The sequence below is a fragment of the Abramis brama genome, assembly GCF_963993115.1.
Source record: "Abramis brama genome assembly, chromosome: 12".
NCBI lineage: Eukaryota > Metazoa > Chordata > Actinopteri > Cypriniformes > Leuciscidae > Abramis > Abramis brama.
In genome coordinates this window covers 28,780,559-28,808,390 of record NC_139974.1, presented here as the reverse complement: position 1 = coordinate 28,808,390, position 27,832 = coordinate 28,780,559, and the positions used below count along the sequence as shown (strand labels likewise).

At 37.8% G+C, this 27,832-nt stretch overlaps 2 protein-coding genes across 8 annotated transcripts; both read left to right on the top strand.

The window, feature by feature from the left end:
* The first annotated feature begins 575 nt into the window (after positions 1-575).
* Positions 576-15,324, top strand: sacm1la (SAC1 like phosphatidylinositide phosphatase a). Its single transcript, XM_084132083.1, has 20 exons — positions 576-717; positions 4,547-4,644; positions 6,124-6,198; positions 6,296-6,423; positions 9,276-9,425; positions 9,828-9,887; positions 9,968-10,001; positions 10,248-10,349; positions 10,429-10,514; positions 10,613-10,699; positions 10,788-10,856; positions 10,949-11,028; positions 11,282-11,380; positions 11,585-11,723; positions 12,019-12,088; positions 12,195-12,267; positions 12,344-12,437; positions 12,522-12,614; positions 12,806-12,863; positions 13,430-15,324. Exons 1-20 carry the CDS (start codon positions 689-691, stop codon positions 13,564-13,566), a joined length of 1,761 nt encoding a protein of 586 aa, XP_083988209.1. The 5' UTR covers positions 576-688; the 3' UTR covers positions 13,567-15,324.
* Positions 15,325-16,269: 945 nt separating this feature from the next.
* On the top strand, positions 16,270-25,645 carry zbtb12.2 (zinc finger and BTB domain containing 12, tandem duplicate 2). Of its 7 annotated transcripts, none has more exons than XM_084131519.1 (6): positions 16,270-16,387; positions 16,477-16,565; positions 17,202-17,427; positions 18,231-18,422; positions 21,490-21,681; positions 22,899-25,645. In XM_084131519.1, exons 3-6 carry the CDS (start codon positions 17,218-17,220, stop codon positions 23,916-23,918), a joined length of 1,614 nt encoding a protein of 537 aa, XP_083987645.1. In that variant the 5' UTR covers positions 16,270-16,387; positions 16,477-16,565; positions 17,202-17,217; the 3' UTR covers positions 23,919-25,645. The 7 variants fall into 7 exon arrangements, with proteins under 7 accessions (XP_083987645.1, XP_083987643.1, XP_083987648.1 ...); XM_084131517.1 differs by having other exon boundaries at positions 18,228-18,422; XM_084131522.1 differs by lacking the exon at positions 21,490-21,681.
* The last annotated feature ends 2,187 nt before the right edge of the window (positions 25,646-27,832 follow it).

Genomic DNA, 27,832 nt, shown 5'->3' with positions numbered 1-27,832 from the left:
TCAAATGTAAAAATTATGACCTACTAAGTCAAAATTATGAGATCATTGACTTTGTCACAATTATGATTTAATCTAATACTTTCAACTTTTTATGTCAAATTTGAATTTCTCATATTATGATTTAGTAGGTTATGTAATCATTTTGACTTTTTATCTCATATTATTATATTATATATTAAACTATATTATAGCAACTTTTTATATCATAAATATGATGCTTTTTCTCATATTTTTTACTTTTATTTGTCACAACTGTGACGCCTATAGTATCTCATATTGCGCTCAACTTTTTATGTCATAGGGCTATCTCATAAAATATTGACTGATTTTTTATTTTATTTTTTTTGTGTGGCAGAAATGGGTTTCGGAATGTTTGAGACATTTCAACTAAAAATACTTTAGTATGAGTCTTGAATATGAAGAATTCACTGCAAAATAAAAAGCTTAACAACAAACTCAATCGCTTTTTTATTGTTTGAGAAGTAAATTAACAATAAATATATATATATATTTCATAGACAGACCTAATAGTATATAAAATGAGACAAATACGAACTCTAGAATCTTTACTTTAGGTGCAAATGAGGTAACTTAACCTGCACCGTGACGTCTGAACCGGAAAGCCGTCCCTTCTGGTCGCCACTCCCACATATACGTCACGTCGTATTGAGCAAACCCGGAAGTGAAGATGGCGACTGCCTACGAGAGGTTCAACCTGTAAGTTGAAACTTTTATTCGAGCACAGCGACATATATAAACCCATACAGCGCTCAGTTTCACTTTAATGAATCAGCTTGTTTAATGGCAGCGTCTGTGAGCGCTGTCAGGGTGTGTGGTTCTCTGTACAGGGCAGTTTTATGTTGTGGTGGAAGCTGTACAGGCTTAAGCCGTTCAGAGACTGTTCAGATTGGCTGTGTATCAAAACCCAATGAGCTCCCTGTCAAAACGCTCGAGCCGAACCTTTTCACTACATTTACGCACCTGTGATGCGCCAAATGCTGTCTAGGTAGCTCACTGGGTTATTATGAGACAGTGTGGTGAGTCTGGACAGCACCTGTTCTCATTCATGAGTGAGTGCAAGTTAGATGTAGACTAATTTCCCCATTTTTGACTATGCTTGCAATGCACTGAAGCACAGTGAGCTGTTTCAGTGCTGCATTTGTGTAAAGCTGCTGTTAAACTGTTAATGCTTTTCAGTCAAAACATTATTCCTGCTATAAACTTTTTTTGTACAGTATGACATACTCTATTAATTATCTTAAATATTAAATTATATTTGGAAAAGTCATTGAGAACCATTAGATATGTATAATAAATATCTAGTAATTTGACGTATTGGTATGTATCTATACTGTTAAAATTGTGCTTTATTTAAAGGGTGAAACTGCAGGCGCACCGTAAACCTGAATGGAATGTCCCTAGCCCACACCTTACATCAACATGACCCTTGGTTGGTTATCAGACACTGACATAAGTTACAGTGGTCTGTATTCTGAGTTACTGACATCTGGACATGTACAGTTCTGAGAATCAGGATTATATTATTTTTTTTGCACAAGTATATTATTTTCATGACAACTGAAATGAAAATCATCTTATATTATGGGCACATATTTTGTTTTCCTTCAATAAAACCAGTATGTCAGAAACTTGCATCATTTGGCCCATAAGAGTCTCTACGCACTTTAAAGTCAACATGAAATCAAACTCGACAATTCTTGTTTTTATGGAAGATTGCAGTATTCATCAAATGATTTATCTATGCACATTATTATTATTATTATTATTATTATTAAATTCATGTGCCCTTGTAATCTTTTATCAAAACAACTTTACCTTCCAGTCCCACAACGACACCTCTTCAGTTCTCTGATGATGTGTTTACTGGTGCGACATGGGACCACTGAAGCAAGTTATTTCAAACACGACTGACGTGTGTTTGTGTATAGTGATTTGAGCAAAACATTATATTAATCTCATAAATTGTTGTGTTTGACACTATGCTAAACATGCTAATTTTGAAAAAATAAGATCTTTTGAATGTTTTTTTAAAAAGGGCAAAAGCACAGAAGGGTAAGTGAGAGGTCTGATCAAAGAAATTAGGGATTAAAACAGTATGAATAGAAAAGTGCCAGTAAAAAAATAAAGTGGGGTACGGGTTAACATCATGGTTAACATGTTAAATAAAATGTTTTTTTGTTTTTTTTCATTCTACAGAGAAAAGAGCCCACTGTTGCTATAGAAACGAGCTACACTTTTACGTGCATCTGATTGACAGATAATAATCCATACGATCTTATTTCACTGTTGTTTATAATGTTGAGGTTATTTCAGCTTCGTACAAAGTTTGCTTGGTACATTAAGTTTAACTGCATTGTTAAAGAGGTCAAGCTTTACCGTTCAGCTGAACTATGTGCGTGCATTTTTACATTGTTCTTGCTCCGTCCATGCAATAACTGCCTCTTTGTATGAGCCGAGTTTTCTATTTACTTCAACTGCTCAGTGCTCTGGTAATATCAATGGTATGACACATTTCAATTTAAAATCTCAATATGAGCATATCTGATATCTCGTTAAAAAAATTAAAACGTTAGCGATACTGATTCAAAACGCGAGCGCCAGTAAAAGCGCGGATTGAACGCCGCGCCCCCCAGCTGGACTGGAATTTTTGATTGGTTTTGCACCCGAGTCAGACCTGTCAGTTATTGGCTGAAGCACAGGGCTCCACCCACCGCAGTAGTTTGAAAAGTGTCTGTCAAATGTCACCTCGCCCTGTTGCTCCGTCGGCACCTTCTTTGTCAAAGTACTTTGTACTTTTGGTGAAAAATAAATGTAGCGAAGTTGAATTCTTTATTTTTATTCCACTCAATTAAAAGTACCACAATTTATTTATAGGCCTACTCAAGAAAGTAGATTTAAAAAAAAAAAGAAATCAACGAAAGTATTTGTAATTAGTTACTTTCCACCTCTAAAATGTGCTTAATTTTCATAATAATGTTACAATGCAACACTTTTTAAATGTATTGTTCAAAAAATATTGGTAGTAGTTATTTATTTGATTTAATTATTATTTGTTTATTTAATGTATTTATTTTATTTGCTGTGGTGACCCAGACATGTTCTTTACAGCCTTTGAGGTTCACCATTATGCGTCCTAAACACCAAAATATAAATGGTTGTTTGCATCAGCTTTAATTATGAAATTTGCCCTTATTATTGTAAAGCCTACTTTTTTAGAGGTACAAGTAAGCCTTTGAGTCTTATGAATGGCTCTTGCATAATAAAAAACATTGCCAGTGGTATTACAGTAAAACTATAATGACATTAACCCTTGCACCATAAGCACTGTGTGTGCTTAGACTCATTACCCATTTTGATTCTTTTCAAATCAAATCAAATCAGCTTTATTCTCTCACCACCAAAACAAAGAAGTGTAGTGGTGGGTGAAAGTCTTTGGTACGTACTTCAGACAGTGCACTTTACAAGGCATGACGTACATGAAATATACATGATACAAATTAAAATAAACACATGATACAGAATGTACACAATACAAAATATACACAATACAGGATTTATTGTGTATATTTTGTATTGAATGTTTTCATGATTCATAATGGCTGTGTTTTGTCATATACAGACACGAGACACTTTATTTTAATGTGATTTACATTCTACTCTCTCAAATTATTAAGTAAAGTACTTCGTAATATAAATTAAGTTGTGGTTTGAGGTTATGGTTTGGTTTAGGGTTAGTTTCTTGTAATTATGCATCATTTACTGTAATTACTAGAGTAAGTACATGTAGTAACGTGTAACATCATCACCTTAAAATAAAGTGTTACCCTAGACACAGTCCTATAAGTGATGCAACTTTTCTGCAACTCTGGCAAAAAAAAAAAAAACCTGCAAGCTAAAGTTGAACATCTGTGTTGCCTTTACTTGCCTTACCAGATCAGTTGGCTCTGAGAATTAAAAAAAAATACCAAGTTGTTGTGTTACCATGTGTCATCTAAACAAACTGTGAGCTATCAAGTAGGGGCAGAGGTTAACCGTGCGAGCGCAGGATGCCTCCCTTTTTGCAGACACATAATGTGGTGCACAGAAAGTGTTGCTCAGCATTTTGGCAAGGAAGGAAGACTCCAGCCATAAAAGTTGGACACACACATAAGGATGTGTTACTGAAACAGATCCTCAAACTCCTCACACTGTCAAAACTTGCATAAAGAGATAATCCAATCCTATCTGTAATTTCATCTAAACTTTATAAAAAATATGCACAGCCGAAATTAAAAAGCATTTAATTTCTGATTTCTGATGCTGCTGATAATCTGGTCTCTCCAGATGGTCTGAGATGAGATTAACTTTAAAGCTATGATGTTTCTGACGATGTTTCGTCTTGTTGATATTATCACCAGTCAAAAGCTTGTCAGTGTTTTTTGTCTTCACTCAGTACTGTTTAGTAATAGTTGTAATAGTAATAATAGTTGGGTTTAAAAAATAGAACATGATTGGTGATTTTTCTTGTCTTTTCTGCTTTTCATAGGCATGCAACACCTGAGAAGTTCTACATTGAGGCTTGTGATGATGGAGCTAATGATGTGTTGGTTATTGATAGGGTGTCCACCGAGATGACCCTTGCAGGTACGGTTTGATGACTAATAAGATTGGAAGCTAGTCTAAATACTTTGTATTCCATTACATTTTTTATTCAAAGGACCCATTCTGTTATAATACACTTTGGTGTCCTATATATTTTTTTAAAGCAGAAAGCACAAATGTTTTACAGGACAACTACTGGAAATGTTAGATAAACTTTGTCTAATTAGCCCAGCATGAGAAATTATCATATTACATATCAAATCTAAAAATTGTCTAAAAGTCAGCTATTTTAAATTGTAATAATATTTCGCAATATTACTGTTTTTACTGTATTTTTGATCCAATAAATGCCACCTTGCTGAGCATAAGAGACTTCTTTCAAAAACATCTTACCAACCCCAAACTGTTATATATTGCTAAACAATTGGCAAACTACCAAACTAGGGTGTTTAAACTATATTTCAAAATGTACCAAGTTTCAATGACAGGATTACTAAAAGTGAATAGCAAATAAAACAGCTTATATAAAATGTAGTTTGTCTTCCTGAGGTTGGCGATGGACATTTTCTGAAGGTTAAGCACCTCATTTCTCTGTCCATGTAAAAGAAAAGTACAGTGAAAGATTTATAATATGGGCTGCTGTGATCTGACATTTATGAAGAGCCTCAACTTGCAAGAGAATCAGACCTTTCAAAGTGTACTGGCATCGATTAAAAGTTATGGCAGCTATTTGGATTTTATCGTAGTTCTCTGTTTTAATCTTGACCTCCCTGCAAAGTGACATTTTATCTTCACTGTCACTGTGACATTTTACATTTGAGGTAGTTGCTGTGTTAAAGGTGTATCCCAGAAATAGCAGAGCACAGCGCTGTTACTTCCTCATGCTGGACCTATTATGCCCTTTTTCATTGTCTTGATTTTGAGGTCTGTTAGATCAGGTTTTCATGTTTAAATGTTAAAAAAACATTATTTTATTTTATATTAATATTATATTTTTCATTGCAGCACATCTGTAAGGCTCTGTTTAGTTCCTGTCTCTATAAAGCCCTTCTTTTGAAAAACGCAATGTGCTCTGATTGTTTGTCTGGATCAGTGTGTTGTGATTGGTCAACCGCTTTGAACTTCGGAAATGTCACGCACCTTACCATAACCACGAGTTTCAAATCATTACTAATGCAACTTAACTAGGCCTCACCCTTTTTTGTGCATGAATTGTCTGGGAATTATTTAAATCAGGGACATTGTGACATGTACATTCCCAGAAAAAAACTCAAGACTACAGTCCGTGGGGTTTCAGGGAGTTCAGAAACAGTGATTACTGATATAGAGAATAACTCCCTTTGGAGTGACTTTGTGCTTTGTAACTTTGCAGACCGTTTTTTCATGCTCAAACAGCAACATTACACACTAAAGAAAGTTGAAAATGTAAAGAAGTGTAATAGGACCTCTTTAAATCTTCCCAATCTGCAAAATGGGTTACTGTCATTCGTATGGCGCATTTAATGTTTTTTCTTCTTGAAGGTATTAAGGACATCCCCCCATCAGGCGTAACCAGGCCCATTTGTGGAATAATGGGAACTGTTCGCCTTGTGGCTGGTAGGTCCCATATTATAATGTTCCATAATGTTCGGAACGTTAATTGTATCACGTACATGTCTGCATACCGTGACGCATGACTTTTTGGCTTTTTCAGGGATGTACCTCATAGTCATCACCCGGAAGAGGAAAGTGGGCGACCTGTTTGGCCACACTGTGTGGAAAGCGGTGGAGTTTGATGTGATTTCTTATAAGAAGACCATTTTGCACCTCACAGATATTCAGGTCATCAAAGTTCCTAACCTCAACTTTCAGTCTAATGCTGATGTTTGTAACACCTTGCATAGAAAGTGGGCTCTAAATGTCAATTTCTGTTTGATGAGTTTCCCAGTACGTCACTAAATCATAACCAAAGGTTTCCTGCTCAGATTTTTTTCTATTTGTAGTTTACTTAGAAGCGCAGCAGATGCAGCCCTAGCTTGTGAAAGCGGGATGTACTCGTACAGTAAATTTTTCATTTGAGCCCACGTTCAGAGCTCAGTGATATCTCATTACAGTGTTGTATACTTGCTGCATTATTTAGCAAGGCTAAGACTTCGGCTGAAATGCTGGCCTTGGATACAGCCGGTGAGTAGACCAATAATGGGCACATGAAATGTTTCCTGCTAGAGTTGAAAAAGTGCCTGGAAGGCTTGACTGCAAGTGGACTAACTAGACCGATAAAGTACTCCAAACACCTCTGAACCTTCAGATAAGAGTAAAGTAAGGGTGCAAGTCTGCAGTGAATGCTTCTAGCTACGGTTTAATTGCATTGTTTTGTCTCAAAATGTGCCAGACCACAATTTAATAAGAAAATGCAAGTACGTTTTGCATTCTCAGCGTTGTTTGCATACTTGTCCAAAGTATGATTCTGGCCTCACTAATAAGACAGTGAGATGAAGGTGCCACACGTTTACTAATCTGTTGCTCACCCTAATTTTGATTCCATGCATGAATTGTCTTCATAATGATTTATGTTAAATATTGTGAAATTTGGATAATAAATTGCATTTCAATATTAACTCTGTGGGCACAGAGATGAGCAGAATTGAATAACTGCTAAAGGTTCTGCTGACCAAGTTCTTCTGGGAGGAGGACTCAATTCAGGTCGTTCCTATTCCACCCCATTCCCAGAATCAGAGCTTTGGCTAGTGATTTCGCAGAAGGGATGTGCACAGACTTAGTCTTGCCATTGGCCTAGAGCATAGTTTTGGCACCTGCACATTTGCAAAGCTTGTTTTCAGTGAGAATGAATGAGTTGTGCCAAAGTAATATTGCCGTGAGTGCTGTGTGATGCATTGGAGCAGATTAACTTGTGAACATGCATGATTTGAATACATGATGTGCATAAGCCTCAACTACAAAACTTTTTTGAACATGACAAACTCCTTTTCTTTGTCAAAGTCATGGCTTAGCAGTTAGATCTGATCCAGACACATTCCCCCGGTTTCACAGACAAGGCTTAAACCTAGTCTCAGACTTAAATGCATTTTTTAACTGAAAGCAACTTGCACTAATATATCTTAAAATATGTCAGTGCCATTGTTTTGTCTCAAGATGCAGCACCAGTAATGTTTTTTATCTAAGGCATGTTCAAGCTACTTAAATATCCTTATTGAACTAAGGCCTAATCCTGGCCTTATCTAAGTCCTGTCTGTGAAACCGGGCCATTAAGAGTTCATTAGAGAGATGTAAGTTCACATAATATTGTGACCTAAATTTGCCAATTGTCTATTATAAATTTAGTACAAGTCTATTTTTTTTTCCCATTAAATTGGGCAAAAAATAAAAGTGTGACTTTTTTTAGCTAAAAAGAGAAACAGACAAAATAATATCATCATTAAATTATATTAATAACACATTAATAATAGAAACAATTGTTTTAGTATTATTGGTAATTATTAGTTGTATCATTAATTATGATTTTTTTTAAATCAATAATTTAAGGCGAGACATACAGGCAAAAACAGAAGAATTTTTTTTTTTTCATAAAGTGTTTTTTGGAAAGAAAAAAAATCCAAAAATAGTCTTTAAAGTGTATCTTTTATAGCACTTTATCTGTTTGTGTTTGTAGATTTCAGTTACAGTACATATCTTTAATGGCCGTTTTCTCAAAATGAGTGTTTTCTGCTGTACTGAGGCAGAAATCTCCACTTCAGCAGCACTTGCATAACACCAAACTTTACAGGTTTATTCCTATTTATATTCTGAACGTTTTTACAGAGGCGTTTATGTAATTTGCCTGATTTTATACAACATTTTTTTTTTTTCTGGCTGTTGACAGTATTTTCTGATTTATAGAGTGATAAAAAGAGAGATCCAAAATCCCCCCTGTAAAAGCCTTTGACTCTAATATGTCAAAAAAACATTTAACCTGAATTCATCCAATGTTCAGATTTTTGTTCTAGAAATGTATGCAAATTAGTGCATATTTAATTATAACATAATAATGCATAATCTGCATATTTAAACATAACATTTAAAATCTTTTTTTTCTTTTTTAATTCTTAATGTTATCAATGGGGAAGTTTGGTGATATCTATTAATAATTTTTTTACCCTATTCACCTGGGGTGTCTTGCCTTAATAAAATCAAAATACATACAAATAGAATTACTATATTATCAAATAATTTAATTATTATTATTACATAATATATTCATAAAAAAAAATTTATTTTTATATTCACTTTATATTTGTTGCATCTGCAACTGTTCAAATAGAAAATCAATTATAAATCATAATATTAACTTTCAAAAGTGTACCTTTAAATAATTGGGATATTTGCAAAAATGACTTTTTTAGTAAAAACACATTTTTAATAAAAAAACAACAACAACAACTATATATTGCATCATTATTGACCATAATTGTAAGGTTTACTTTAGGTTATATTGCTAGTTTTTATTGTCAAGTTAATTATTGCTCACCCCTACCTGATCACATCTTCTCCCCATTATGTCCTGTAATTTCTTTACTTTTAATTAAACTGCCAAAATGCCCCATTTAATTAAATAATAAAACAACAACCCTAATCTTATTTCTGTTCGAATCATGTATTGCTTATAATCTTTTTCAATGGCTGTTTCCTTCTCACAGATGCAAGACAACAAGACGTTTCTGACTATGATTAGCAGTGTACTCAATACTGACGGTTTCTACTTCTGCACGGACTATGACCTGACCCACACCCAACAGCGCCTGTCCAACACCAGCCCGGACTTCCAGGAGATGAGCCTGCTAGAGAGGGTGAGCAGATGAGAGCGAGTGATGATGGTAGAAGAGAGACAGAGCTGTGTGAGGTTTCAGTGGCAGAGAGAGTAATAGAGCACAGCAGGGTGCAGGTTGGCTGGTCAGCTCATTGTCTCAAACCGCATCCCTAATTTACAATAAAGTGCCGTCACAGGAGATGTGCCGTCTCTTTGTAAACTAGATTTGCAAAGCTCTTGTTTTACAAGCACACTTGCTGACACACACTGTGTTTCCCCTTTTGTTTTCAATGCCAGATTTTGTGCTTTTGTGCATTCAAACTTCCTGAGCATATTTGGTTGCATTGTTCATCATGTCTTACATCCTGCAAAATGACAATAACTTCTCAGATGATCTCTGGAAGTTGTTTAGTTTGGTCTTCTCTCTTGTCTCTCCACATAGGCAGACCAGAGGTTTGTGTGGAATGGAAACCTTTTAAGAGAAATCGTCTCACAGCCCGAGGTATAAAAATATTCCTAATTCATAAAACATTAAACATGTGAGAAAATCATACATGCTTATTCACTGGTTCCCCTTTTCAGCTCCATAAATTTGCATTTCCCGTCATCCATGGATGTATCCTTTGAGGTGCATTTTAACAACGTTGTTCATGGTTAAGTTGCTCTCTTTATTTTGCCTTGACTGTCTGGATAAAGAAAGATGATCTCTAACTGGACATGACTAGTTTAAAATCCATAATCTACAAATACATTTTATTTAGCAAGGGGATTGCCCCTGTCATTTGCTTTGGATAAAACTGTCAGTTAAATGACACATTAGTAGGAAAACCATGTGATATTGAGGCTTAACCCATTGCTTCAGTTATTGTGATGAAGCCATGCTGCATCAATGGGAAGGTGTTTCAGTGGATCCTCATCTCTAGACGGAGCTGTTTTAGAGCGGGGGTCCGATATTATGTCAGAGGTCAGATGTATTCAAGCATTTATACAAATGCACACAGTTGTCTTTACTGCAGATATTATAATTTCCCCCTGCACCCCAGGCATTGACTCTGAAGGACATGCTGCTAACTTCGTTGAGACAGAACAGATAGTCCAGTACAACAATTCCAGGGCGTCCTTTGTGCAGGTCGGTTGAAATTACTGTTGGCCTCTATTACAAGGATATTTGTTGTTGACCTCTTTAAATTCACCCCAGTTGTGCTCTTTCACTCTCCTCTTACACAGACTCGAGGCTCCATGCCCTTTTTCTGGTCTCAAAGACCCAACCTGAGGTACAAGCCCAAGCCACAGATAAGCACCGAAACCAATCATGTAAGACCACATCTATCATCTATATGTCTGTCTGTCGTGTCTATCTATCTATGTGTCTATCTATCGTGTCTATCTTATCTGGTTGCAGATGGATGGATTCAGGAGGCATTTTGAGTCACAGGTTCTCATTTATGGCAAACAAGTGATTCTAAATTTGGTAAATAAATTCGTACATTTTTCTTGTGGTAGAATATTTCAGAAAATTGTAGCCATTGGTCACAAAGCTTAAGATAATTGCTTTGTCTGTAGGTGAATCAGAAAGGATCTGAGTTGCCCCTTGAACAGGCCTTCGCCAAAATGGTCAACGGCATGGAAAACGGACTCATCAAGTACTGAAACAGTTTTTTTAATGCCTACAGATACATCTTTAGTCGTGTTTGGCAATTACTATTGCTCATACAAGGATTTGGGTTTTTGACAAACTCTTAAAACTAAGTATTACACTGTCAGATAATAATATTTTGTCACATTATAAACGTTTTTACTTCTTTTTTAAGCTTTACTTAAAAGCAGATATATTATAATCATATCAGATCTTTCTATCTTGTATTTAACTGTGGTGATGCTCGTGTTTCATTTGAGGTACATAGCCTTCGACTTTCACAAAGAGTGCAGTAAGATGAGATGGCATCGCCTCCAGATTCTCGTTGATGCAGTTTCTGAGATGCAAGACGAGTTTGGGTTTGTATTTATTTCTGTACTGTCATTTCTATAAATTTGTATAGGAAATATTACATGAGAAGCTTTTGGAGATGGCACAAAGTCTATATGTCTGTGAAGAGAGGATGGAAAGTCTGATGTGTTAATGTGAAAGTCATTTAATCTGTGGTCTCTGATGTCGTCACTGGCTCGCTTTGATCTGGTTTTTGAATGTTGATTCCTCAGGTACTTTATGGTGAGCTCAGACGGGAAGGTGTCGTCCGAGCAGTCTGGAACCTTCCGCAGTAATTGTATGGACTGCCTGGACCGCACCAACGTCATTCAGAGCCTGCTGGCCAGACGCTCCCTTCAGAGCCAGCTACAGGTGAGAGACCGCATTACAAATAGCATCGTCATAACTAGGTGTGACGCAATTGAGAACACTTACACACTTGAGAAATCTGACTGATTTTTGTGGCTTTGTGCAGGATTTTTCTGTCAGTGAAAGAAACTTACTAGAAAATTGATGCGTCGTGTCTTTTTAGGAAGTGTAAACGCTCTATTGTGCAGTCATGAGTGCTTGCAAACATTTAGAAATCAGTGATATTGATCCATAATGTGGTTGACAATTGGTTTGTCATTATGTGTACCTCCTCACCTTAAGCTGCATGTCATTTCAGAGGATGGGTGTCCTCCATGTAGGCCAGAGGATTGAGGAACAGGCTGATTTTGAGAAGATTTATAAGAACGGTGTGTTTATATTTCTAGAAATTACTTCAATACACACAAATTCTCCTGTTATCGACCGTAAATAAAGCAAGAAACCACCACTGTTTTCATTTACTCTTTCTCACAGCGTGGGCAGACAATGCCAATGCCTGTGCTAAACAGTATGCAGGAACAGGAGCCCTGAAAACTGACTTCACCAGGTACTCATCCCAGACTCCTTTCAGAATATCTGCAGTTGTGTACGTCTACCGTTGTAACCTTCAACTTTGACCTCAGAACCGGGAAGAGGACTCATTGGGGCTTGGTAATGGACGGCTGGAACTCAATGATCCGTTATTACAAGAACAATTTCTCAGACGGGTTCAGACAAGTGCGTATGACATCTTTGTCTTTATGTCTTTCAATCAGACCCAGTTTGCTGTGATGAATTTTAAGTAATTGACTTTGCCCACAGGACTCCATTGATCTCTTCCTCGGAAACTATACAGTGGATGAAACTGATGGCTTGACGCCTCTGCACGCGCAGAAGGACTGGAAGTTTCTATTGGTCAGTGCTTTGTGCATACTGCTTGAAAGAGAATTCGAATTAAAAGAGGTCAAATACCATGATGAATAAAAAAGAGAAAAATTTAGTCCAAGCTGCTTCAGGCAGTCCTAACATTTATAATTCAACACCACCAGCTGCTGGTCATTTCCTGCATATTTTACATTGCTATTTCTCTGTAATTCCTTCCGCAGCTTCCTGTTATTATGGTGGTGGCTTTCTCCATGTGCATTATCTGTCTCCTAATGGCTGGTAAGGTCATTATAATGCATTGTGAAATAAAGCAATAGGGTCAATGATATGACCCTAATTTTTTTATGTCCAGATACATTAATCATAATCATAATAATAAATAATAAATTTATTCAAAAATCCATTTAAGATGCATTTAAGATTTATCCAATTTATACATGCAGTGACTTAAATGCGCCTCTTCAGTGATGAGCATGTTTTTAATTTCTCTATTAAAATTCATTTTAACAGTGCTGATATCATAAATAATAAAAAAAGCCTCTTTAAAGAGGTCCTATTGTGCTTTTTTTTTATTGTCATGTTACTGTTTGAGCATGAAAAAGGTCTTCAATGTTACAAAGTACAAAGTCACTCCAAAGGGAGTTATTCACTATATCAGTAAGCAGTGTTTCTGAACTCCCTGAAACGCCTCGATTGTATTCTTGAGTTTCCTTCTGGAAATGTACACGTTGCAATATTCCTCATTTAAATATTAAAAATTAAAAATTAAAATTCCCATTTTCCCAGAAAGTTTGAGTTACAATACAGTAGTTTGTGAATAATAATGGATCTGTACTCTCTATCAGGTGACACTTGGACGGAGACCCTGGCGTACGTGTTATTCTGGGGAATGGCCAGTGCTCTTACGGCCGCTGTCATCGTGGTCAATGGACGAGAGTTTGTTGACGCACCGAAACTGGTCCAAAAAGAGAAGATGGATTGAACATACAGACCTCATTCTTTCTGCTCTCTGTTTCCTCTTAATTTTCCTCCAAAAGTTTTTATTAACCTGCTCTCTACACTGTCCTTAAACTTCTTCAGCAGAGCAAGTATCCCTGTTTCCTGCTCCTATGAATTTTTTTATTACCAGCCTATGTTACCTTATAATTTCACAACACTTACTGTCACACTACAAATTTCCATTGAATCATAGGGCATAGTGTCCAAACTAGTTTAGTTTCATCAGTTCAGAATTGTTCATGGGTTGCACAAGATCTCCAGCCTGTAAGTGCATTGTGGACATAGCATCTTATTTCAAAGTTGTTGTGTTGTTACTTTTTAGAGATCAATCTAAATTGACCCGTTGTGAAATTCGAGTTCTTGTTTTGGCTCTAGAGTTTCCGCTTTATGATATTGGACACCAGACATGTGCCCATTGGCCCAGTCTATAGGCTGACAGATCAATGAAGGTCTATTCTAACTAGATTGCTATGCAAGTGAATGTTACATGATGCATCAGTGGCTCAGCCCCTGGTTATTACCGTTTATGTCCTCTCAAATCTGTCCCGAAATCAGCCTTGGTTGTATCTTTAGTTCTTCTTTGCAGTGGCAGTTTGGGTTTTAATGTGGTTTCCTTTTGTTCAGCCAGCATATTTATGGTTTTGTGTCCCTCATAAATGATAAAATTAGACAGCTGTGGGGCCACACTAGGGAGAGAGAGAGGTATTAAGCACTTTCTTTACGAGTTTACAGAAAAAAATGTGAACAGCACTTTCTGTATGACCTCTTTATGTCTCCTCATGGACCAATGAACACCAACAGATATGACACGTATAAAGTCACTCTTTAATGGCTCTTTGATTGCACTCCTCTACAATGTTACCAGTTCAGTGGCAGTTCATTACACGGAAATAGACTTCAGATTACCTGTCAAATTGGCTCACACTTTTAATTGAATTCACTTAAACTATACTGACAATTGAAAAGGTATTCGCTTTTGATTCAATTATTTAGACAGGTGGCTTCATGAACAGAATCAGAATAAAATTGTCAGTTTTCTGAATGTTCACTTGCATGATGGTGCATTTCAAAATGTCTTAACTTTAACCCACCAATTTCCTTTCATTTTGACAAACTTAAGACACATTTAGCAAGGTTAAGGTCTTCCTTTTGAACTCATTACTACTTTTAGAATTGGATGGTTATCAGTTTGGTTTAATGTAGACAAAGAATGTAGATTTTGATGCCTTTATATCTGTGTTTTGTAATCTTCTGCAAATGATAATGCAAGCTGCAGTAACTGTCTTATGGGAAACATTTCAACAGGATATTGCAAATGCCAGTTTCATCAAATTCAATTGGGGCATATTTTATCCATTTGCTTTGTGTGCAAAGATGAAGAGAATATGCAGTACAACTTGGAATTAAAATGACTGGATGGAAACACAACACTAATAATTAAATCCTGTATGTTTGATGTTTACCTGTGTAAATCTGATGTGTAAACTGTACATTGGGAAGAAATTACGAATATATATAAATATGAGTGTGTCATTGTAATAATGTACTGTACTGTAGTTTACAACATAGCTTTAGCACTTTCTGGTTGAGTTATTGATCAATCAAAGTGATGTTACTAATCACATTCTTCCATCACAGGGTTGGATGAATATGGATTTCATTACCCTAGATTATGAACTGCATCATTGTATTTCCAGGGTGCGATGGTTTGAAGTGTGTTAAATTACATATTATCAATATTAATTGTGTTTTGGTCTTGTTCCTGACAGTGTTTTAAATACTGTTTAATCTTCTTTCTCATCTTGTTTGATTAAGAGAATATATGCCTCAACATTACAGTGGGATTTATGATTACTGTGGTCATTAAGAAATATTCAGTACGCACCCATGATTTCAAGGGAATAATTTATGAGACATTACATCAGTTGTCTTTAATAGTCAATCAGTCTTGTCCTTATCAGTCTCTAACATCTAACGTTACAGTTCTGGTGAAAAACCACACTGCTTAAGACTATTGCTCATATTCTTGGTATTGTTTTGAGTCATTGAGGTGTAATTCAACCACAGTATCTGACTGATTCATTCTGAAAACATGTTTAATAAATTATACCGGGAAAATACTTGTTCTGCTTCTTATTAATGCAAGAGCTGAGACACAAACATCTGAGTTTATGAGATAAGTCTGGTTTCTAGTCTTCAGTCAGCGGTGTTCTTCCATCCATGAAAAATAACATTAAATTAATAATCGAAATTAACTGAGATTCCAATTCTTTCTGGTGGCTTTGACATTTTTCTGTTTTATATTCACTTTAATAATTTCTGTCTGTTTGCAATCTTTTTTTTCCACCCTTCAAGGTCCATCCTGAATTCATAGCGCCTCCATGTGGTTACACATTGTATGCGAATTATTACCACGTAAAACAAAGATTAAAGGCCTTTTGACACTAAACTCACAGACGGTAAAATGCTTACTGAATTTTAAGATAAGAATACAAAGGATACAAGTTGTCAAACCAAATACATATGCTGAAAATATAAACCACAATGTTTTTTAAGCTCATGCGCATGCACGTTGTAGTAGTAAACAAACAAGCGGTCGGCTCTTGAACACAGCCGCCATATTAAGCGTTAAGTCGCCAAGGTCGTGTCTGTTGTCTGGACTCTGGGCTTTTATTTTGAAAATCGTCTTTAGGGTTCGAAATTTCCTGTTTAGTTTTCTGACTTCATTTCAGTCTGCGAATTTTAGCTGTTACAATTTTAGCTGTTTTTAAAACACACGGAGCAAAATAGAAAATATATAGTAGGTATGACCGAACTTAGACACATAAAAACAACAGACTTTTGTAAACGAGTTCAGTTTGAGTGTTTTAGTTTGATGTTTTCGCTATTCCAGTGATGTGGATGAAGCTGGATTGACCACCAGACACCATAAATGTGTTTGTGTTCTGTATTATTGATTTCTTCTCAATAAATCACTGTCAAGTAAGTTCATGTTATTTATCAGATTAGTTTGTAGTGTAGTGAAGAAGTGTGTTAGACAGTCTGTCTGAACAAAAGACGATACACTGTGTTAGCTACTTTAGAACAATGTAATAAACATGCAATAACAATAATCAATTGTGCTGCTGCTTTGTTCTAAATATTAATGAAAGACGTTATGAGAATATTCATGGACATGTTGTTTCTGATGCGTTTATTTTATGTTAAATTAAATATTTAATTGTAACTTAACTTCAGTGTCACAAAAAAATGTAACTTAAATAACGTACTGAGTAATATTACTTAACTACATGTACTTACTATAGAGTTACGGCTAATGTTTGGTTTAGGGTTAACGTTAGTGACTTGTAACTATCCATAATTTACTGTTAATACTATAGTAAGAACATGTAGTAACATGTAACTATGTCACCTTAAAATAAAGTGTTACCAAAATAACAGAATTATTCAGAAAGCTTTTTACTGTTTGATGGAAATTCCTTAGTTAATTTATTAGCAGTAACAGGATAAGTTACCTTGCTAATTCATTTATAAGTGTGGGTATTTGTTTTGTTTGTATTTATATATAATACTGCATATAAAGTAAATGTGTGTGTGTGTGTGTGTTTTTCCCTTTAGCTTCCTGTAGAAAAACATGAATGTGGATGTGGTGAGTTTCCGTTTGCCCGGGCATGGAGACAACACCCTTAGTAACATGAACTCCCTGCGGGCACAGCAGCATTTCTGTGACGTCACCATCGTGGCGGGAGGCAGGCGCATGTTCAGGGGTCATAAGGTCGTGCTGGCTGCTTGCTCTGCATTTCTCAGGGACCAGTTTCTCCTGAACCCCTCATCAGAGCTACAGGTGAACAGCTTCTCATACAATCAGAATGACTAAGTTAGAGGTTCATCAGAAGCAAACCATTTGATCTTTCTTCTGTATCATCAGTGTCCCTTTGGTCCATTTGACTTTTTATGTAGTGGATCTAATAAATTTGTGTGTACAGATTAGTGTACAGTTATTTTGATGCCATTCTCTCCATCCACCCGTCCAAGGACACTTCTCATTTCTGAATATAAAATGTCCTTTACTCATTAAACCAGTTTCACTACCTTTTCGTTTTGATTTAGGTGTAATAGCTGCTTCATTGATAGACTGGTTGGGTTAAGGTAAAATGTATTTTTTTTTATTTGGCTCAGGTGCTATCAAAACATTACTGCATCAAAACACAGCAAAATTGGCTTAATCAGTGGCATGACATGAAACATGTTTGAAATCAATCTATATTTGGCATAAATCTCATTTCTGTTTGTCATTGCTTGTGATGCAGAATTTACACACCTTTAAAGTTGACATGAAATGAAAATTCTAATCTATTTTCTAAATGCACTCGATTTTCCAAGGAAACAACAGACTTCTTACTGGTGATGTATGCCGACATTTTTCAAGCATTTAGTCCAATTAAACCCATCCCTTTCTTACAATCGACTGCAAGCTCACATTTAGATCTGCCTCCATTCATACAACAAACGATAAATAGAACCAGGTCCCTGCCTTAACATTTTTTTCCATTCCATTCGGATGTATATGGATCACTATATGGAAGAAAAGATCTGTCGCTACGCTTCTTTGCAATTCTATCAACTAATGCTCTCTCTGTTCAGCAGGTGTCGATGTTGCACAGCTCAACGGTAGTATGTGAACTCCTCCAGTCCTGTTACACAGGGATGCTGCAGTTCAGTGCCAGAGAAATTGTGAACTACCTGACCGCAGCCAGCTACCTACAGATGGAGCATGTGGTGGAGAAATGCAGAGGAGCCCTGAGCCAGTACATGCAGCCCCGGAGTCGCAGCCCAGTTGTGAGTATTCCAAACTCAAACACTATTACAGACCTTGTTTCCTCTTAATGAAATAGTTCATCCAGAAATAAAAATCCTGTCTTGGAGACATTTACATAGAAGACACTTTTATGCAAAGCAACGTACACTAGAGGAACGTAAACAATTAGTCACAGAGCCAACAATATTTAAAGTATACAATCCCAGGTTTATTAGCAAGCTAGATTAGGAAACAAGATGGAGCAGGGGAGAAATGCAGAGAAGATAATAAAACTAAGATCATTTTGTGTGTGTGTGTAAGGCCCTGTTTAGACCTGGTATTAAGAAGCGTTTTCATCAATCCGATCACAAGTGGATGACGCTAAATACAGGTCTAAACGGGGTCTAAAAAGTTTTGATCTTGTCTACTTTCGATCACTTCCAGTGGTAATCGAAAATGCATTCGACCGGACTGCTATCGTGGTGTTCCACAAAAGACTTTTGTGCCTACATTCTGCCTACTGACCTAACATTATGGGAAGCGCGCTAGCCAAACGGGATTTAAACTTTGTCGGCTGAAGTTTGGTTTGAAGACGAAAATCGTACCAAGCACAATGTTCTCTCACCAATTCCTGATTTCTAACACGCACTCACCGCATTCGCAGTGGTCTTGCGGCTTTCAGAGCAGAAACTGCTGCTCTCCGTATGATTTTCAGTCGTCTCTTTTTGCGTTCATATGTAAATTGCTGTAACTTATTTTGTCCATTAGATCAAAAGATAGAAGACCCCCCCCTCCACTCGAACAAATCAGGACAGAAGTGGTCGAAAGTGGACAAAATAGGAGGATTAAAACACCAGGTGTAAACGGGAATGTATCTCCCTCGTCCCCTTGTGATCTGATCAACCAAACCACATCTTAATGGTTAAATGCTTGTAGAAGAGGTGTCTTCAGCTGTTTCTTGAAAGTTGTGATGTTCTCAGTGCCTCGGGTGGAGGTTTGCAGCTCATTCCACCAGAGAGGATCAGAGAGAGTGAAGGTTTTGGAGAGTGACTTTGTGCCTTGTTGTCAGGAAACAAGAAGGCGCCACTCATTCAGTGACTATAACTGGCGGGTGGGAGCACACACTTGCAAGAGTGAATTGAGGTAGGAAGGTGTTGTCCCAGTGGCAGTCCTGAAAGCCAGCACCAAAACATTACATTTGATTCTGGCCACAACTGGGAGCCAGTGCAGTGAGATCAGGAGGGGTGTGACGTGGGTCCTCTTTGGCTGACGTTTTGTCACATTCTGGATCATCTGCTGAGGCACTTTAAGCTCTAACTGACAAAATGCTTCTCAAAATCTCTGCAAAAGACCAGAGGTTGTCATGCTATAAAAAGGACTAGTAAAAAGAGGTTCATACAAAGGGGTTCATACAAATACATAAATAAAAGGGGTTCATACAAATAGAGATTTGTTATCCAAGTCTTAGTTTTGTGTAAGAAACTGACTGAAATTTAAGATGTTAGTATTCGACAATAGTGGCTTTCGCACCTGGTAGTTATAGGAACTCAGTTATAGGAACTAGCCACCAGGGCAGTCCTCCAATGACTAAATGTTCCCCTAGGTCCATTTTCCTGGTTGCATTCGCACCGGCAGTAGGAACTCTGAAGTGCCGTAAGCCGGCCGACAGTGACGCCATTTAAGCGTGGCATTCAAGGTCAACAACTGGAGAATGGAGGACAGCGTGATCTGAGCTTGGATTTTGTTGTGTGCTGTGGGATTTGTGATATCGGAGATGGAATGTAGATGTATAAGTTATGTGATTGAAAAGGAAAAAGGAGGGCTAAGAGACTAAATATCCTTCGACAACTTACAGTGCCACATTTCTTTGAGAAAAAAACACAATGCCGCAGACAAAGGCGACAGGTAAATGCTATCTATCGCTGTTTTCTATGTTCGTGGAGGAAGTATATGTTGTAAACTGTGAGTTTATACAGCGTGTGCCGGTATTTCGTATAGCATGTGTCCGGCCAACATCACTGTTAGTTGCTATTGTGCTGGGTAGGAGCTAAAAAATCATTCCCAGTTCCTGCTCTGCAAATACGCCAAAAAGCTGGTCCTTCCGCCAATATTATTGGAACTATAATACTCATCCGGTGCAAAAGCCTCAACTGCAAAAGCTTCATCTACTGTCTGCAGTAGTTCTTGTATGGTTTCAGAAAACTGAAACCATACAACTGAATAAATACAACAAACAATAAAACTGAAATGACCACTTTTATACTTTATGTTTTTGTTGGAGCTTGACAGCCCATGGTGATTGTTTGATTCAATAAAAAAGGCAACTGCTAAAGATGTTTGGAATTACATGAGGGTGTTGGAAACTCAGAATCGAAGACCAGGAGATGTTGGGATCGCGTTCAAACAGAAGTTCTTCTTTATTGAGCGTGGCTGCAGTCCAACAATCTAACTGAGTTCTATACAGTATAGTTTTTATACATTTACAAGGAGGAGGGACTTTTGGAGGAGGAGACAACTCAACAATGCAGAGGATGATTTGATTTAATCAAGTGAAAACCAGTTTGGCAGGTTATCTGGCTTGCTCAAGAGAAACAGGCCTTAATCAGCATAACACTATCATTCAAATGATCCAATCAGCCTGACAGTATCACCCATACCTTCACATGATCACAGAGACAAAAGCACAGCTGTACATTGAGCTTAATGGTCAGGAAATGCATAAAGACAAAGGGTGAGGGTGAGAGTCTCAGCCATTGACTCATTTAGAGAACAGGACTGGCAGGAATCTCTTGATATAATCATCATAACCGCTGCTAAACTTTCTCAGTTTATATTGGAATCTAAATTAAACATTTAATAAATTTGTTATTCCACAAGGGAATGACATGAGGGTCGACATGAGAGTAAATGATAACAGAATTGGAATGACACGAGGGTCGACATGAGAGTAAATGATAACAGAATTTTTCTTTTTGGCTGAACTATCTATATAAAAACTTATTGTAATGCAAAAACACAGTGCAACATTGCAATTCTTTCTCACTCCCTCCCTCCATTTCCACTTTGTTCTTGTTCATTCATTGTCTATTATTCTTACGATCTATTTAGACTGTGAAATCAGAAGACCCTCAGTCTATGCCAGTGATTGTCAGTGGAAGTACCCATTCACTGGGATCTATTTCATCTCCTTCTGATACTGCATCGCTGCATCCGCACAGTTCAGGAAAGGAGCTCCAGGCTGCTGATGCTGAACTCTCCAACATCCCTCTCAAAGATGACAGTGATTTGACCATACACCATGTAAATATCTGTTGGATTTGATTCAGAAGCTAATAGATTAAATCAAATGCATGTGTTTGCATTTTAGGATTTTAAGATGTAGGTTTGATGTCGTCTTAATCTCAAAGGCAAATGCAGAGGGACCGTTCACACTGGCAGCCCTATTACTAGAATTTGTCAAGTATTGATATTGGTGGTTGTAGTAGTCGTCCCTGCTGATGGATAGTCGAATATGAAACGTTTCCATGATTTTGTCCCTGAAAAATGCCATGCAGTGATTTCCGTTAACATTTTTGAGCAAAAAAGATTTTTAATTAATAGCAAAAAAGGAGCAAGATCTGGTCGAGTTGCGAACACGCTCGAAACGGTTAACTAATCACAACACACTAGCCCAGCCAACCAATCAGAGCACATTGTTCTTTTCTTATGGAGGGGCTTCATAGAGATTCATAGCTTCATAGGGAACTAAACATAGTATTACTGATAGACTTGGAAGAGAGGTACTTTAATAACGTAAAATATGTGAAAAAGAATGTTTTTTGGACATTTATGCATAAAAACTAGTAGACATTCTAGTATACCCCAAAAAACAAAACCAAGACTTTAAGGCAGAGGTCTTCAATCCTGCTCCTGGAGGGCCACTGTCTGTAAAGTTTAGTTCCAACCCTAATCAAACACACCTGAATCAGCTCATCAAGCTCTTCAGAATCGCTTGAATATTCAAAGGCAGGTGTGCTGAAGCAGGTTGGAACTAAACTCTGCAGGACAGTGGCCCTCCAGGAGCAGGATTGAAGACCTCTGCTTTATGGGCATAATATGTCCCATTTAAATAGAGACACTATTAAAACCACATATTGCTAGAGTTTTAAGAAAAGAAAGGATCTGACATTTGTATAATGGCCTTCTGGAAAACTTAATGGCTAAATAAAAAACACATTAAAATTACTGCAATGTTCCTTAATTTTACATCACCAGCAAAATCATGACAAATTGTGTATGTTCACAATAAAGCCCAGCCATATGTGGTAGACACATAACTGCTCAGTTGCATAAATTTGCATAAAGACCCATTGCAACAGATATGTCGCATCAAATTGCTAAAATGAATTACTTTTGGTTGCTACATTTCTGCATATTGCTGTCAGTTTGACCTTCCCTAATCAAGATCAGCTCTTGTTTTGGCAGCTTGCTCGTCTGCGTCTAACAAGTTCAACTCATTTATGTTTTCACCATGACAGATTAGAGGATCAGATGGATCTGTCCACTTCGAGGGAGAGGACGGGCATGAAAGTGACATCTTTCAGGTTCACATCAATGATGAACATCAAGACCCAGAGAAGTCCCCCGGTGCTGGGGAGGAAGACAGAGAAGCTGTTGTTGTATTAGACGACCACTGTCAGCTGGACACAGGCATAGATGAGCCCAGTATGGAGGGGCGAGCCAAAGGTAACGGCCTCCGAGGGCCGGGCCGCGTGTGGAAACGACGCAACGGAGAGCACAGGGGAGGCAGAGGAAGAGGCTTTAAACACAGAAAGCGGTACACCTTCAAGGACCGCAAGCTCTTGGGTAACTATCAGGAAGCTTGGCGCTTTCCAACCCCAGATGAGATTATGGGTAGTTTTGGAGCGGACTTTGGGGCCAATTACCTGTCCAATCAACATCTTGCCGACGGTACCCTCCGCGTTGACTACAGGGCTGGAGAGGGACAAGGAGAAGAGATCGGTTCCGATGGAGCTCCTGCACACTTCGGTGTGGAAGCTTCCAGCGGGGAAGAAGCAATGGGAGTCGGGGCGCCTTCAAATGAGCGTGGAGCTGCTGACGAGTCCGTGGCAGTGGTGGGATCCACGTCTTGCGTAACAGGACCAGTAGTGTGTGAGCATTGCGGATTAGCGTTTTCCTCAACACAGGATTTAGCCATGCATTCCCTGTCGTCACACAGGCTATATGTGTGTCCATGCTGTGGGAAGCACTTCAGCCACTCCAGTAACCTCAACCGCCACATGATCGTCCACCGCGGCTCTTCAAAGCTCCACTGCTGCCCCCTGTGCCACAAGACCTTCACTCAGAAGTCAACACTGTGCGACCACATGAACCTGCACAGCGGGGAACGCCCGCACGTGTGCGCATACTGCCACGTCAGCTTTGCCCACAAGCCTGCTCTACGCCGCCACCTGAAGGAGCAACATGGAAGGACCACAGCTCAAAACTACCTGGAGATGCAGCGAAACAATGAGGGCAGTGTTGGGGGAGGAGTTTAGATCACATTTTATCATTGGTAGTGTGGGTTGTTACAATGAAATCAAAATTAACCTTGTTTTTTTTCTTAATACACGTTTGTAGGCTTATTGTGCATAATTTATCAGTGCACATTAGAAAAGAAATGTTTGTCTTCGTAATCAGTATATAATAACTTTATGGTTGCTTCAAAATGATTTCGAATTGTCATTGTGCAGGCCAAACACTGACAAAGCATTTGCTCTTTAGCCTGGAGAAACTGAATGATAGTGCCCATGTTAAGACCAATTGACACTGCACCGACATGCACTGACCAAGGGCAACAGACACTTCTCGGGATTTTGCCGTTGTTGGCATTGGTCGGCACTTGTTTTCGCATGTTCAATTGGCATTTGTCGGGTAGCAGAATGTCTGAGAAGGGACGTACTGTCATCTGGGGATTGCTTGTGTTGGTCGCCGTCTGTCAGTGCAGTGTGAATTGGCCTTTATATTCACTTATAGGGACAGTTTACCCAAAAATGAAATTCTACAATTTCCTTATGTCAGGCGTCTCCAACCTTATTTCATTTGAGAGCTACTTTTTAAAAATTAAAGTGGCTGAGAGCTACTCATGTTATTCAATACTTAAATCTCTTAACGAATGTATCGTAACTCTCAAATTAACAATAATCCATGAAAATAGTGTTGTTTTTTTTCTTTTCTTAGCTTGAACGCTGTCTTTACTCATCCCGAACAAGCCTTGTAGCCATATGAGCGTGATGATGCTGATTGAAACTTCAATGTCCCGATAAGGTTTTTTCTCTTCTGTTGGTTTTTATTCTTTTATATTGTAATTACATCTGCATGTTCATAAATAAATAAATAATCTCATGGCTGATATGTCAAATACTTTGTCAAAATACCTCATATGCATTGGAGGGGGTGGGACACTATTAGCTCAGTCTGATTGGATGAAAAGGTCTTGGCGAGCTACTTTAAAGGGATAGTTCACCCAAAAATGAAAATTCTGTCATCATTTACTCATCCTCAAGTTGTAACCAAACAGTTGATGGGGCCCATTGACTTCCATAGTATGGAGAAAAAAAAATACTATGAAAGTCAACGGGGCCCATCAACTGTTTGGTTACCCAATTTTTTCAAAATATCTTCTTTTGTGTTCAGCATAAGAAAGAAATTCATACAGGTTTGGAAAAACTTGAGGGTGAGTAAATGATGACAGAATTTTTGGGTGAACTATCCCTTTAAATCAGGCCATGAGTGAAGTGTTGGAGACCCCTGCCTTATGTTGTTCTAAACCTCAATGACTTTTTTCTGTGAAGCATAGAAGATATTTTGAAAAGTGTCCTGGTGTTTTTTTTATTTGTCCAAACATTTAAAAACAATGAGGTCCAATAATGTTTGAACCTCAACACTCTTGTCTTTTGTAATATTGACAGAATTTCCATTTTTGGGTGAACTATCTGTTTATACCACATAAGAGCTCAAATACTTTGGTTTTCTGTTTCTCTTTATAGGTTAAAGGTAATTTACTACAAGTGAACAGACAATAATGGACACCAAGGGAAGGTCTAGCATATCTATTGCTTTTAAGAGTGATAAACATGTTTAATACAAACAAAATGTTCATGAATTAGTACTGTGCGTGATAAGGAAAGTAAGAAAACGTGTTTGTTATTTTTGCTGTAGTGCAATTTTAGTGTCTATGTCGCCAATTCTATGAAAGCCTTATTAAAAAGCTTTTGTTCCAACAGTTTTTTTCTTGCTGTGAATTAATTTTACATTGCCGGTCACCTTAAAGGCGAAGTGTGTAATTTAATTATTTACTCGCCCTCATTACATTACAAACATATATGACTTTCATCTGCGGAATACAAAAAACAAACAGCTTTGGTCACTATACATAGTTCCCACATGACGTCACAACATACGGGCATTTGCCGACCCGGCGCCATTTCTGTGGGCAGAACATTAGACGAAGAAGCTGAAACGAGTTAATTTCGTGATAAAAAGTGAAAATGGTCATCTCCTGCTGGGTCAATGGATGTTCAAATCGTGCCGGAGGTTCAGTTAAATTTGGATTTTACAGTATACCCGTCATTAGACTTCATGAATGTGACAAGACGAAGCTTTTGTCAGAACAACGATGGAGGTTATGGCTGGCGAGGATAAACAGGAAAGAAACTCCCTTAAAACACGCAAGAATTTGTTGTGTTTTATTGCGAGTGTACACAAATATAAGTTAACACTTTGCAGTTTGAATGATGTCCTGTATGTACAAAATGACGAGGTATTAAAACCATACAAAAACAACATTGTTTCCACTGTTCGATCGCGCCCGCGACTCTCTCTCTCACTCACACACACACACACACACACACACAGACTGACGCACACACATTCCAGCCTTGCAATCTCAGATTATGTCCCTAAAGAACCCGCGTATAAAGTAGTTCCGCATTAACTGTTACATTAATTTGCACGCGAGTTTTATTTATTTTCATACCGTGTATATTCATGCACATATTTCCAGGCTCGGAATTGCTCACATGTGTTAAAACTCCTAGCCAATACCAGATAATGGTACACATGGATAATACTGTATCTGAGCCAAAGCTGCAAAATCAGTGCTCAGTTTAGCGCATACGGATCCACACCATTTCTGACTGAAATGTTCGCATTGTACCTCTCTCTGTCTTGTGTTAATAGAGTGTCTTTATAATCTCTGTCACTTTGTCTCTTCATGATTTTCGTAACATTATAAATAGGAAGAAATCTTCGAAATTTGCTTGTAAAACTTTGTAAACACAGCAGCTTATGCCCTCAAAGATGGCGTCTCCGGGGAGGTCACGTGACATTAATTGGCCTGTGGGAACTATGTATTGACTTCACAATTGAATGGAAAAAAACAAAAGAGGGTGAGGGTCAGTACATGCTAAAAGAATATTCATTTTTTTCCCCAACGTTTTCCAGTATATCCACTATCCAGTCACCACCATTAGTTTCCTCTGCTTCCTAGAGGCTGCTGTCATTTGAACGCTATATTCCAGTTCACAACCTGCTCTTCCTATCTGGGTTCTTCCAACAATCTCTTGATATTTCAGCCTTAAAACTGCCTGGTTCACAATCTCTCCCGCTTTTAAAGCATGTCCAGTTCTGATGCAAGCCTGGCCACCTCTTACTGACTGATCTGATGATTTCTGCAGCTCCAGATGTGACTTCTCCTGTTTGTATCCCAAAGTGATAACAGCTGTTATACATTTCTTCGAGACAGTGCTACGTCTGATTCTGAAAGACAACGTGGTAAGCCAAGCAACTTTCTGCTGTAATTGTTGCCTGACTATCCATCTTTGTCATTGCAACTGTCTTAACCTCCTCATGCATCTTTAGCAACCACATCGGGCGATGGTACAGTGCTGTGAATCAATGATCTATCTCATCCAGACCTCTTTCAGCTGCTTCAACACCAACCCTGCCATGTGTTTATCCAAATAATCTACTGTTTAGGCTCTCTATAAGCTTCAAATATGCTTCTCTACTATTTCTGGAATACTGTCCCCCTCCACATTGTATATGCAGCTGTCTAAAAAAATACTTATAACACCATTCATGTAGCTGCATAACGCTGGCAATCTCACCATATCTTGTCACAATTGAGATCATCTCAAACATTGCCGTAAACAGGATGGGAGAGATGAAACAACCTATTGCTATTCCCTTTTCCAGTTCCTTCCAACTAGTTGTGAAATGCTAAACAGGGTTTATATAACAGTGCATGCCTCTGTATTTGTATTGTTTCCCTTTAGGCAAAACCAGTGCACTGCAATGTCTGAACCAGAGCTCATTTCATCAATAGCATCTAATGTTGTGGATTGTTGCGGGGAGGAGCTTGTTCCACACAGCAGAGGACTGCAGTAAATCGGTTATTATTCATATACAC

What these genes read in the sequence shown, in the direction of transcription:
- sacm1la (XM_084132083.1), top strand. Translation starts at nt 689, where the DNA reads ATGGCGACTGCCTACGAGAGGTTCAACCT. An exon ending in AAATCGTCTCACAGCCCGAG is followed by an intron (nt 9,888 to 9,967) that starts GTATAAAAATAT and finishes TCCCCTTTTCAG; the next exon opens with CTCCATAAATTTGCATTTCC. An exon ending in ATTTCCCGTCATCCATGGAT is followed by an intron (nt 10,002 to 10,247) that starts GTATCCTTTGAG and finishes CCATTGCTTCAG; the next exon opens with TTATTGTGATGAAGCCATGC.
- zbtb12.2 (XM_084131517.1), top strand. Translation starts at nt 17,218, where the DNA reads ATGAATGTGGATGTGGTGAGTTTCCGTTTGCCCGGGCATGGAGACAAC. An exon ending in CCCGGAGTCGCAGCCCAGTT is followed by an intron (nt 18,423 to 21,489) that starts GTGAGTATTCCA and finishes CGATCTATTTAG; the next exon opens with ACTGTGAAATCAGAAGACCC. An exon ending in GTGATTTGACCATACACCAT is followed by an intron (nt 21,682 to 22,898) that starts GTAAATATCTGT and finishes TCACCATGACAG; the next exon opens with ATTAGAGGATCAGATGGATC.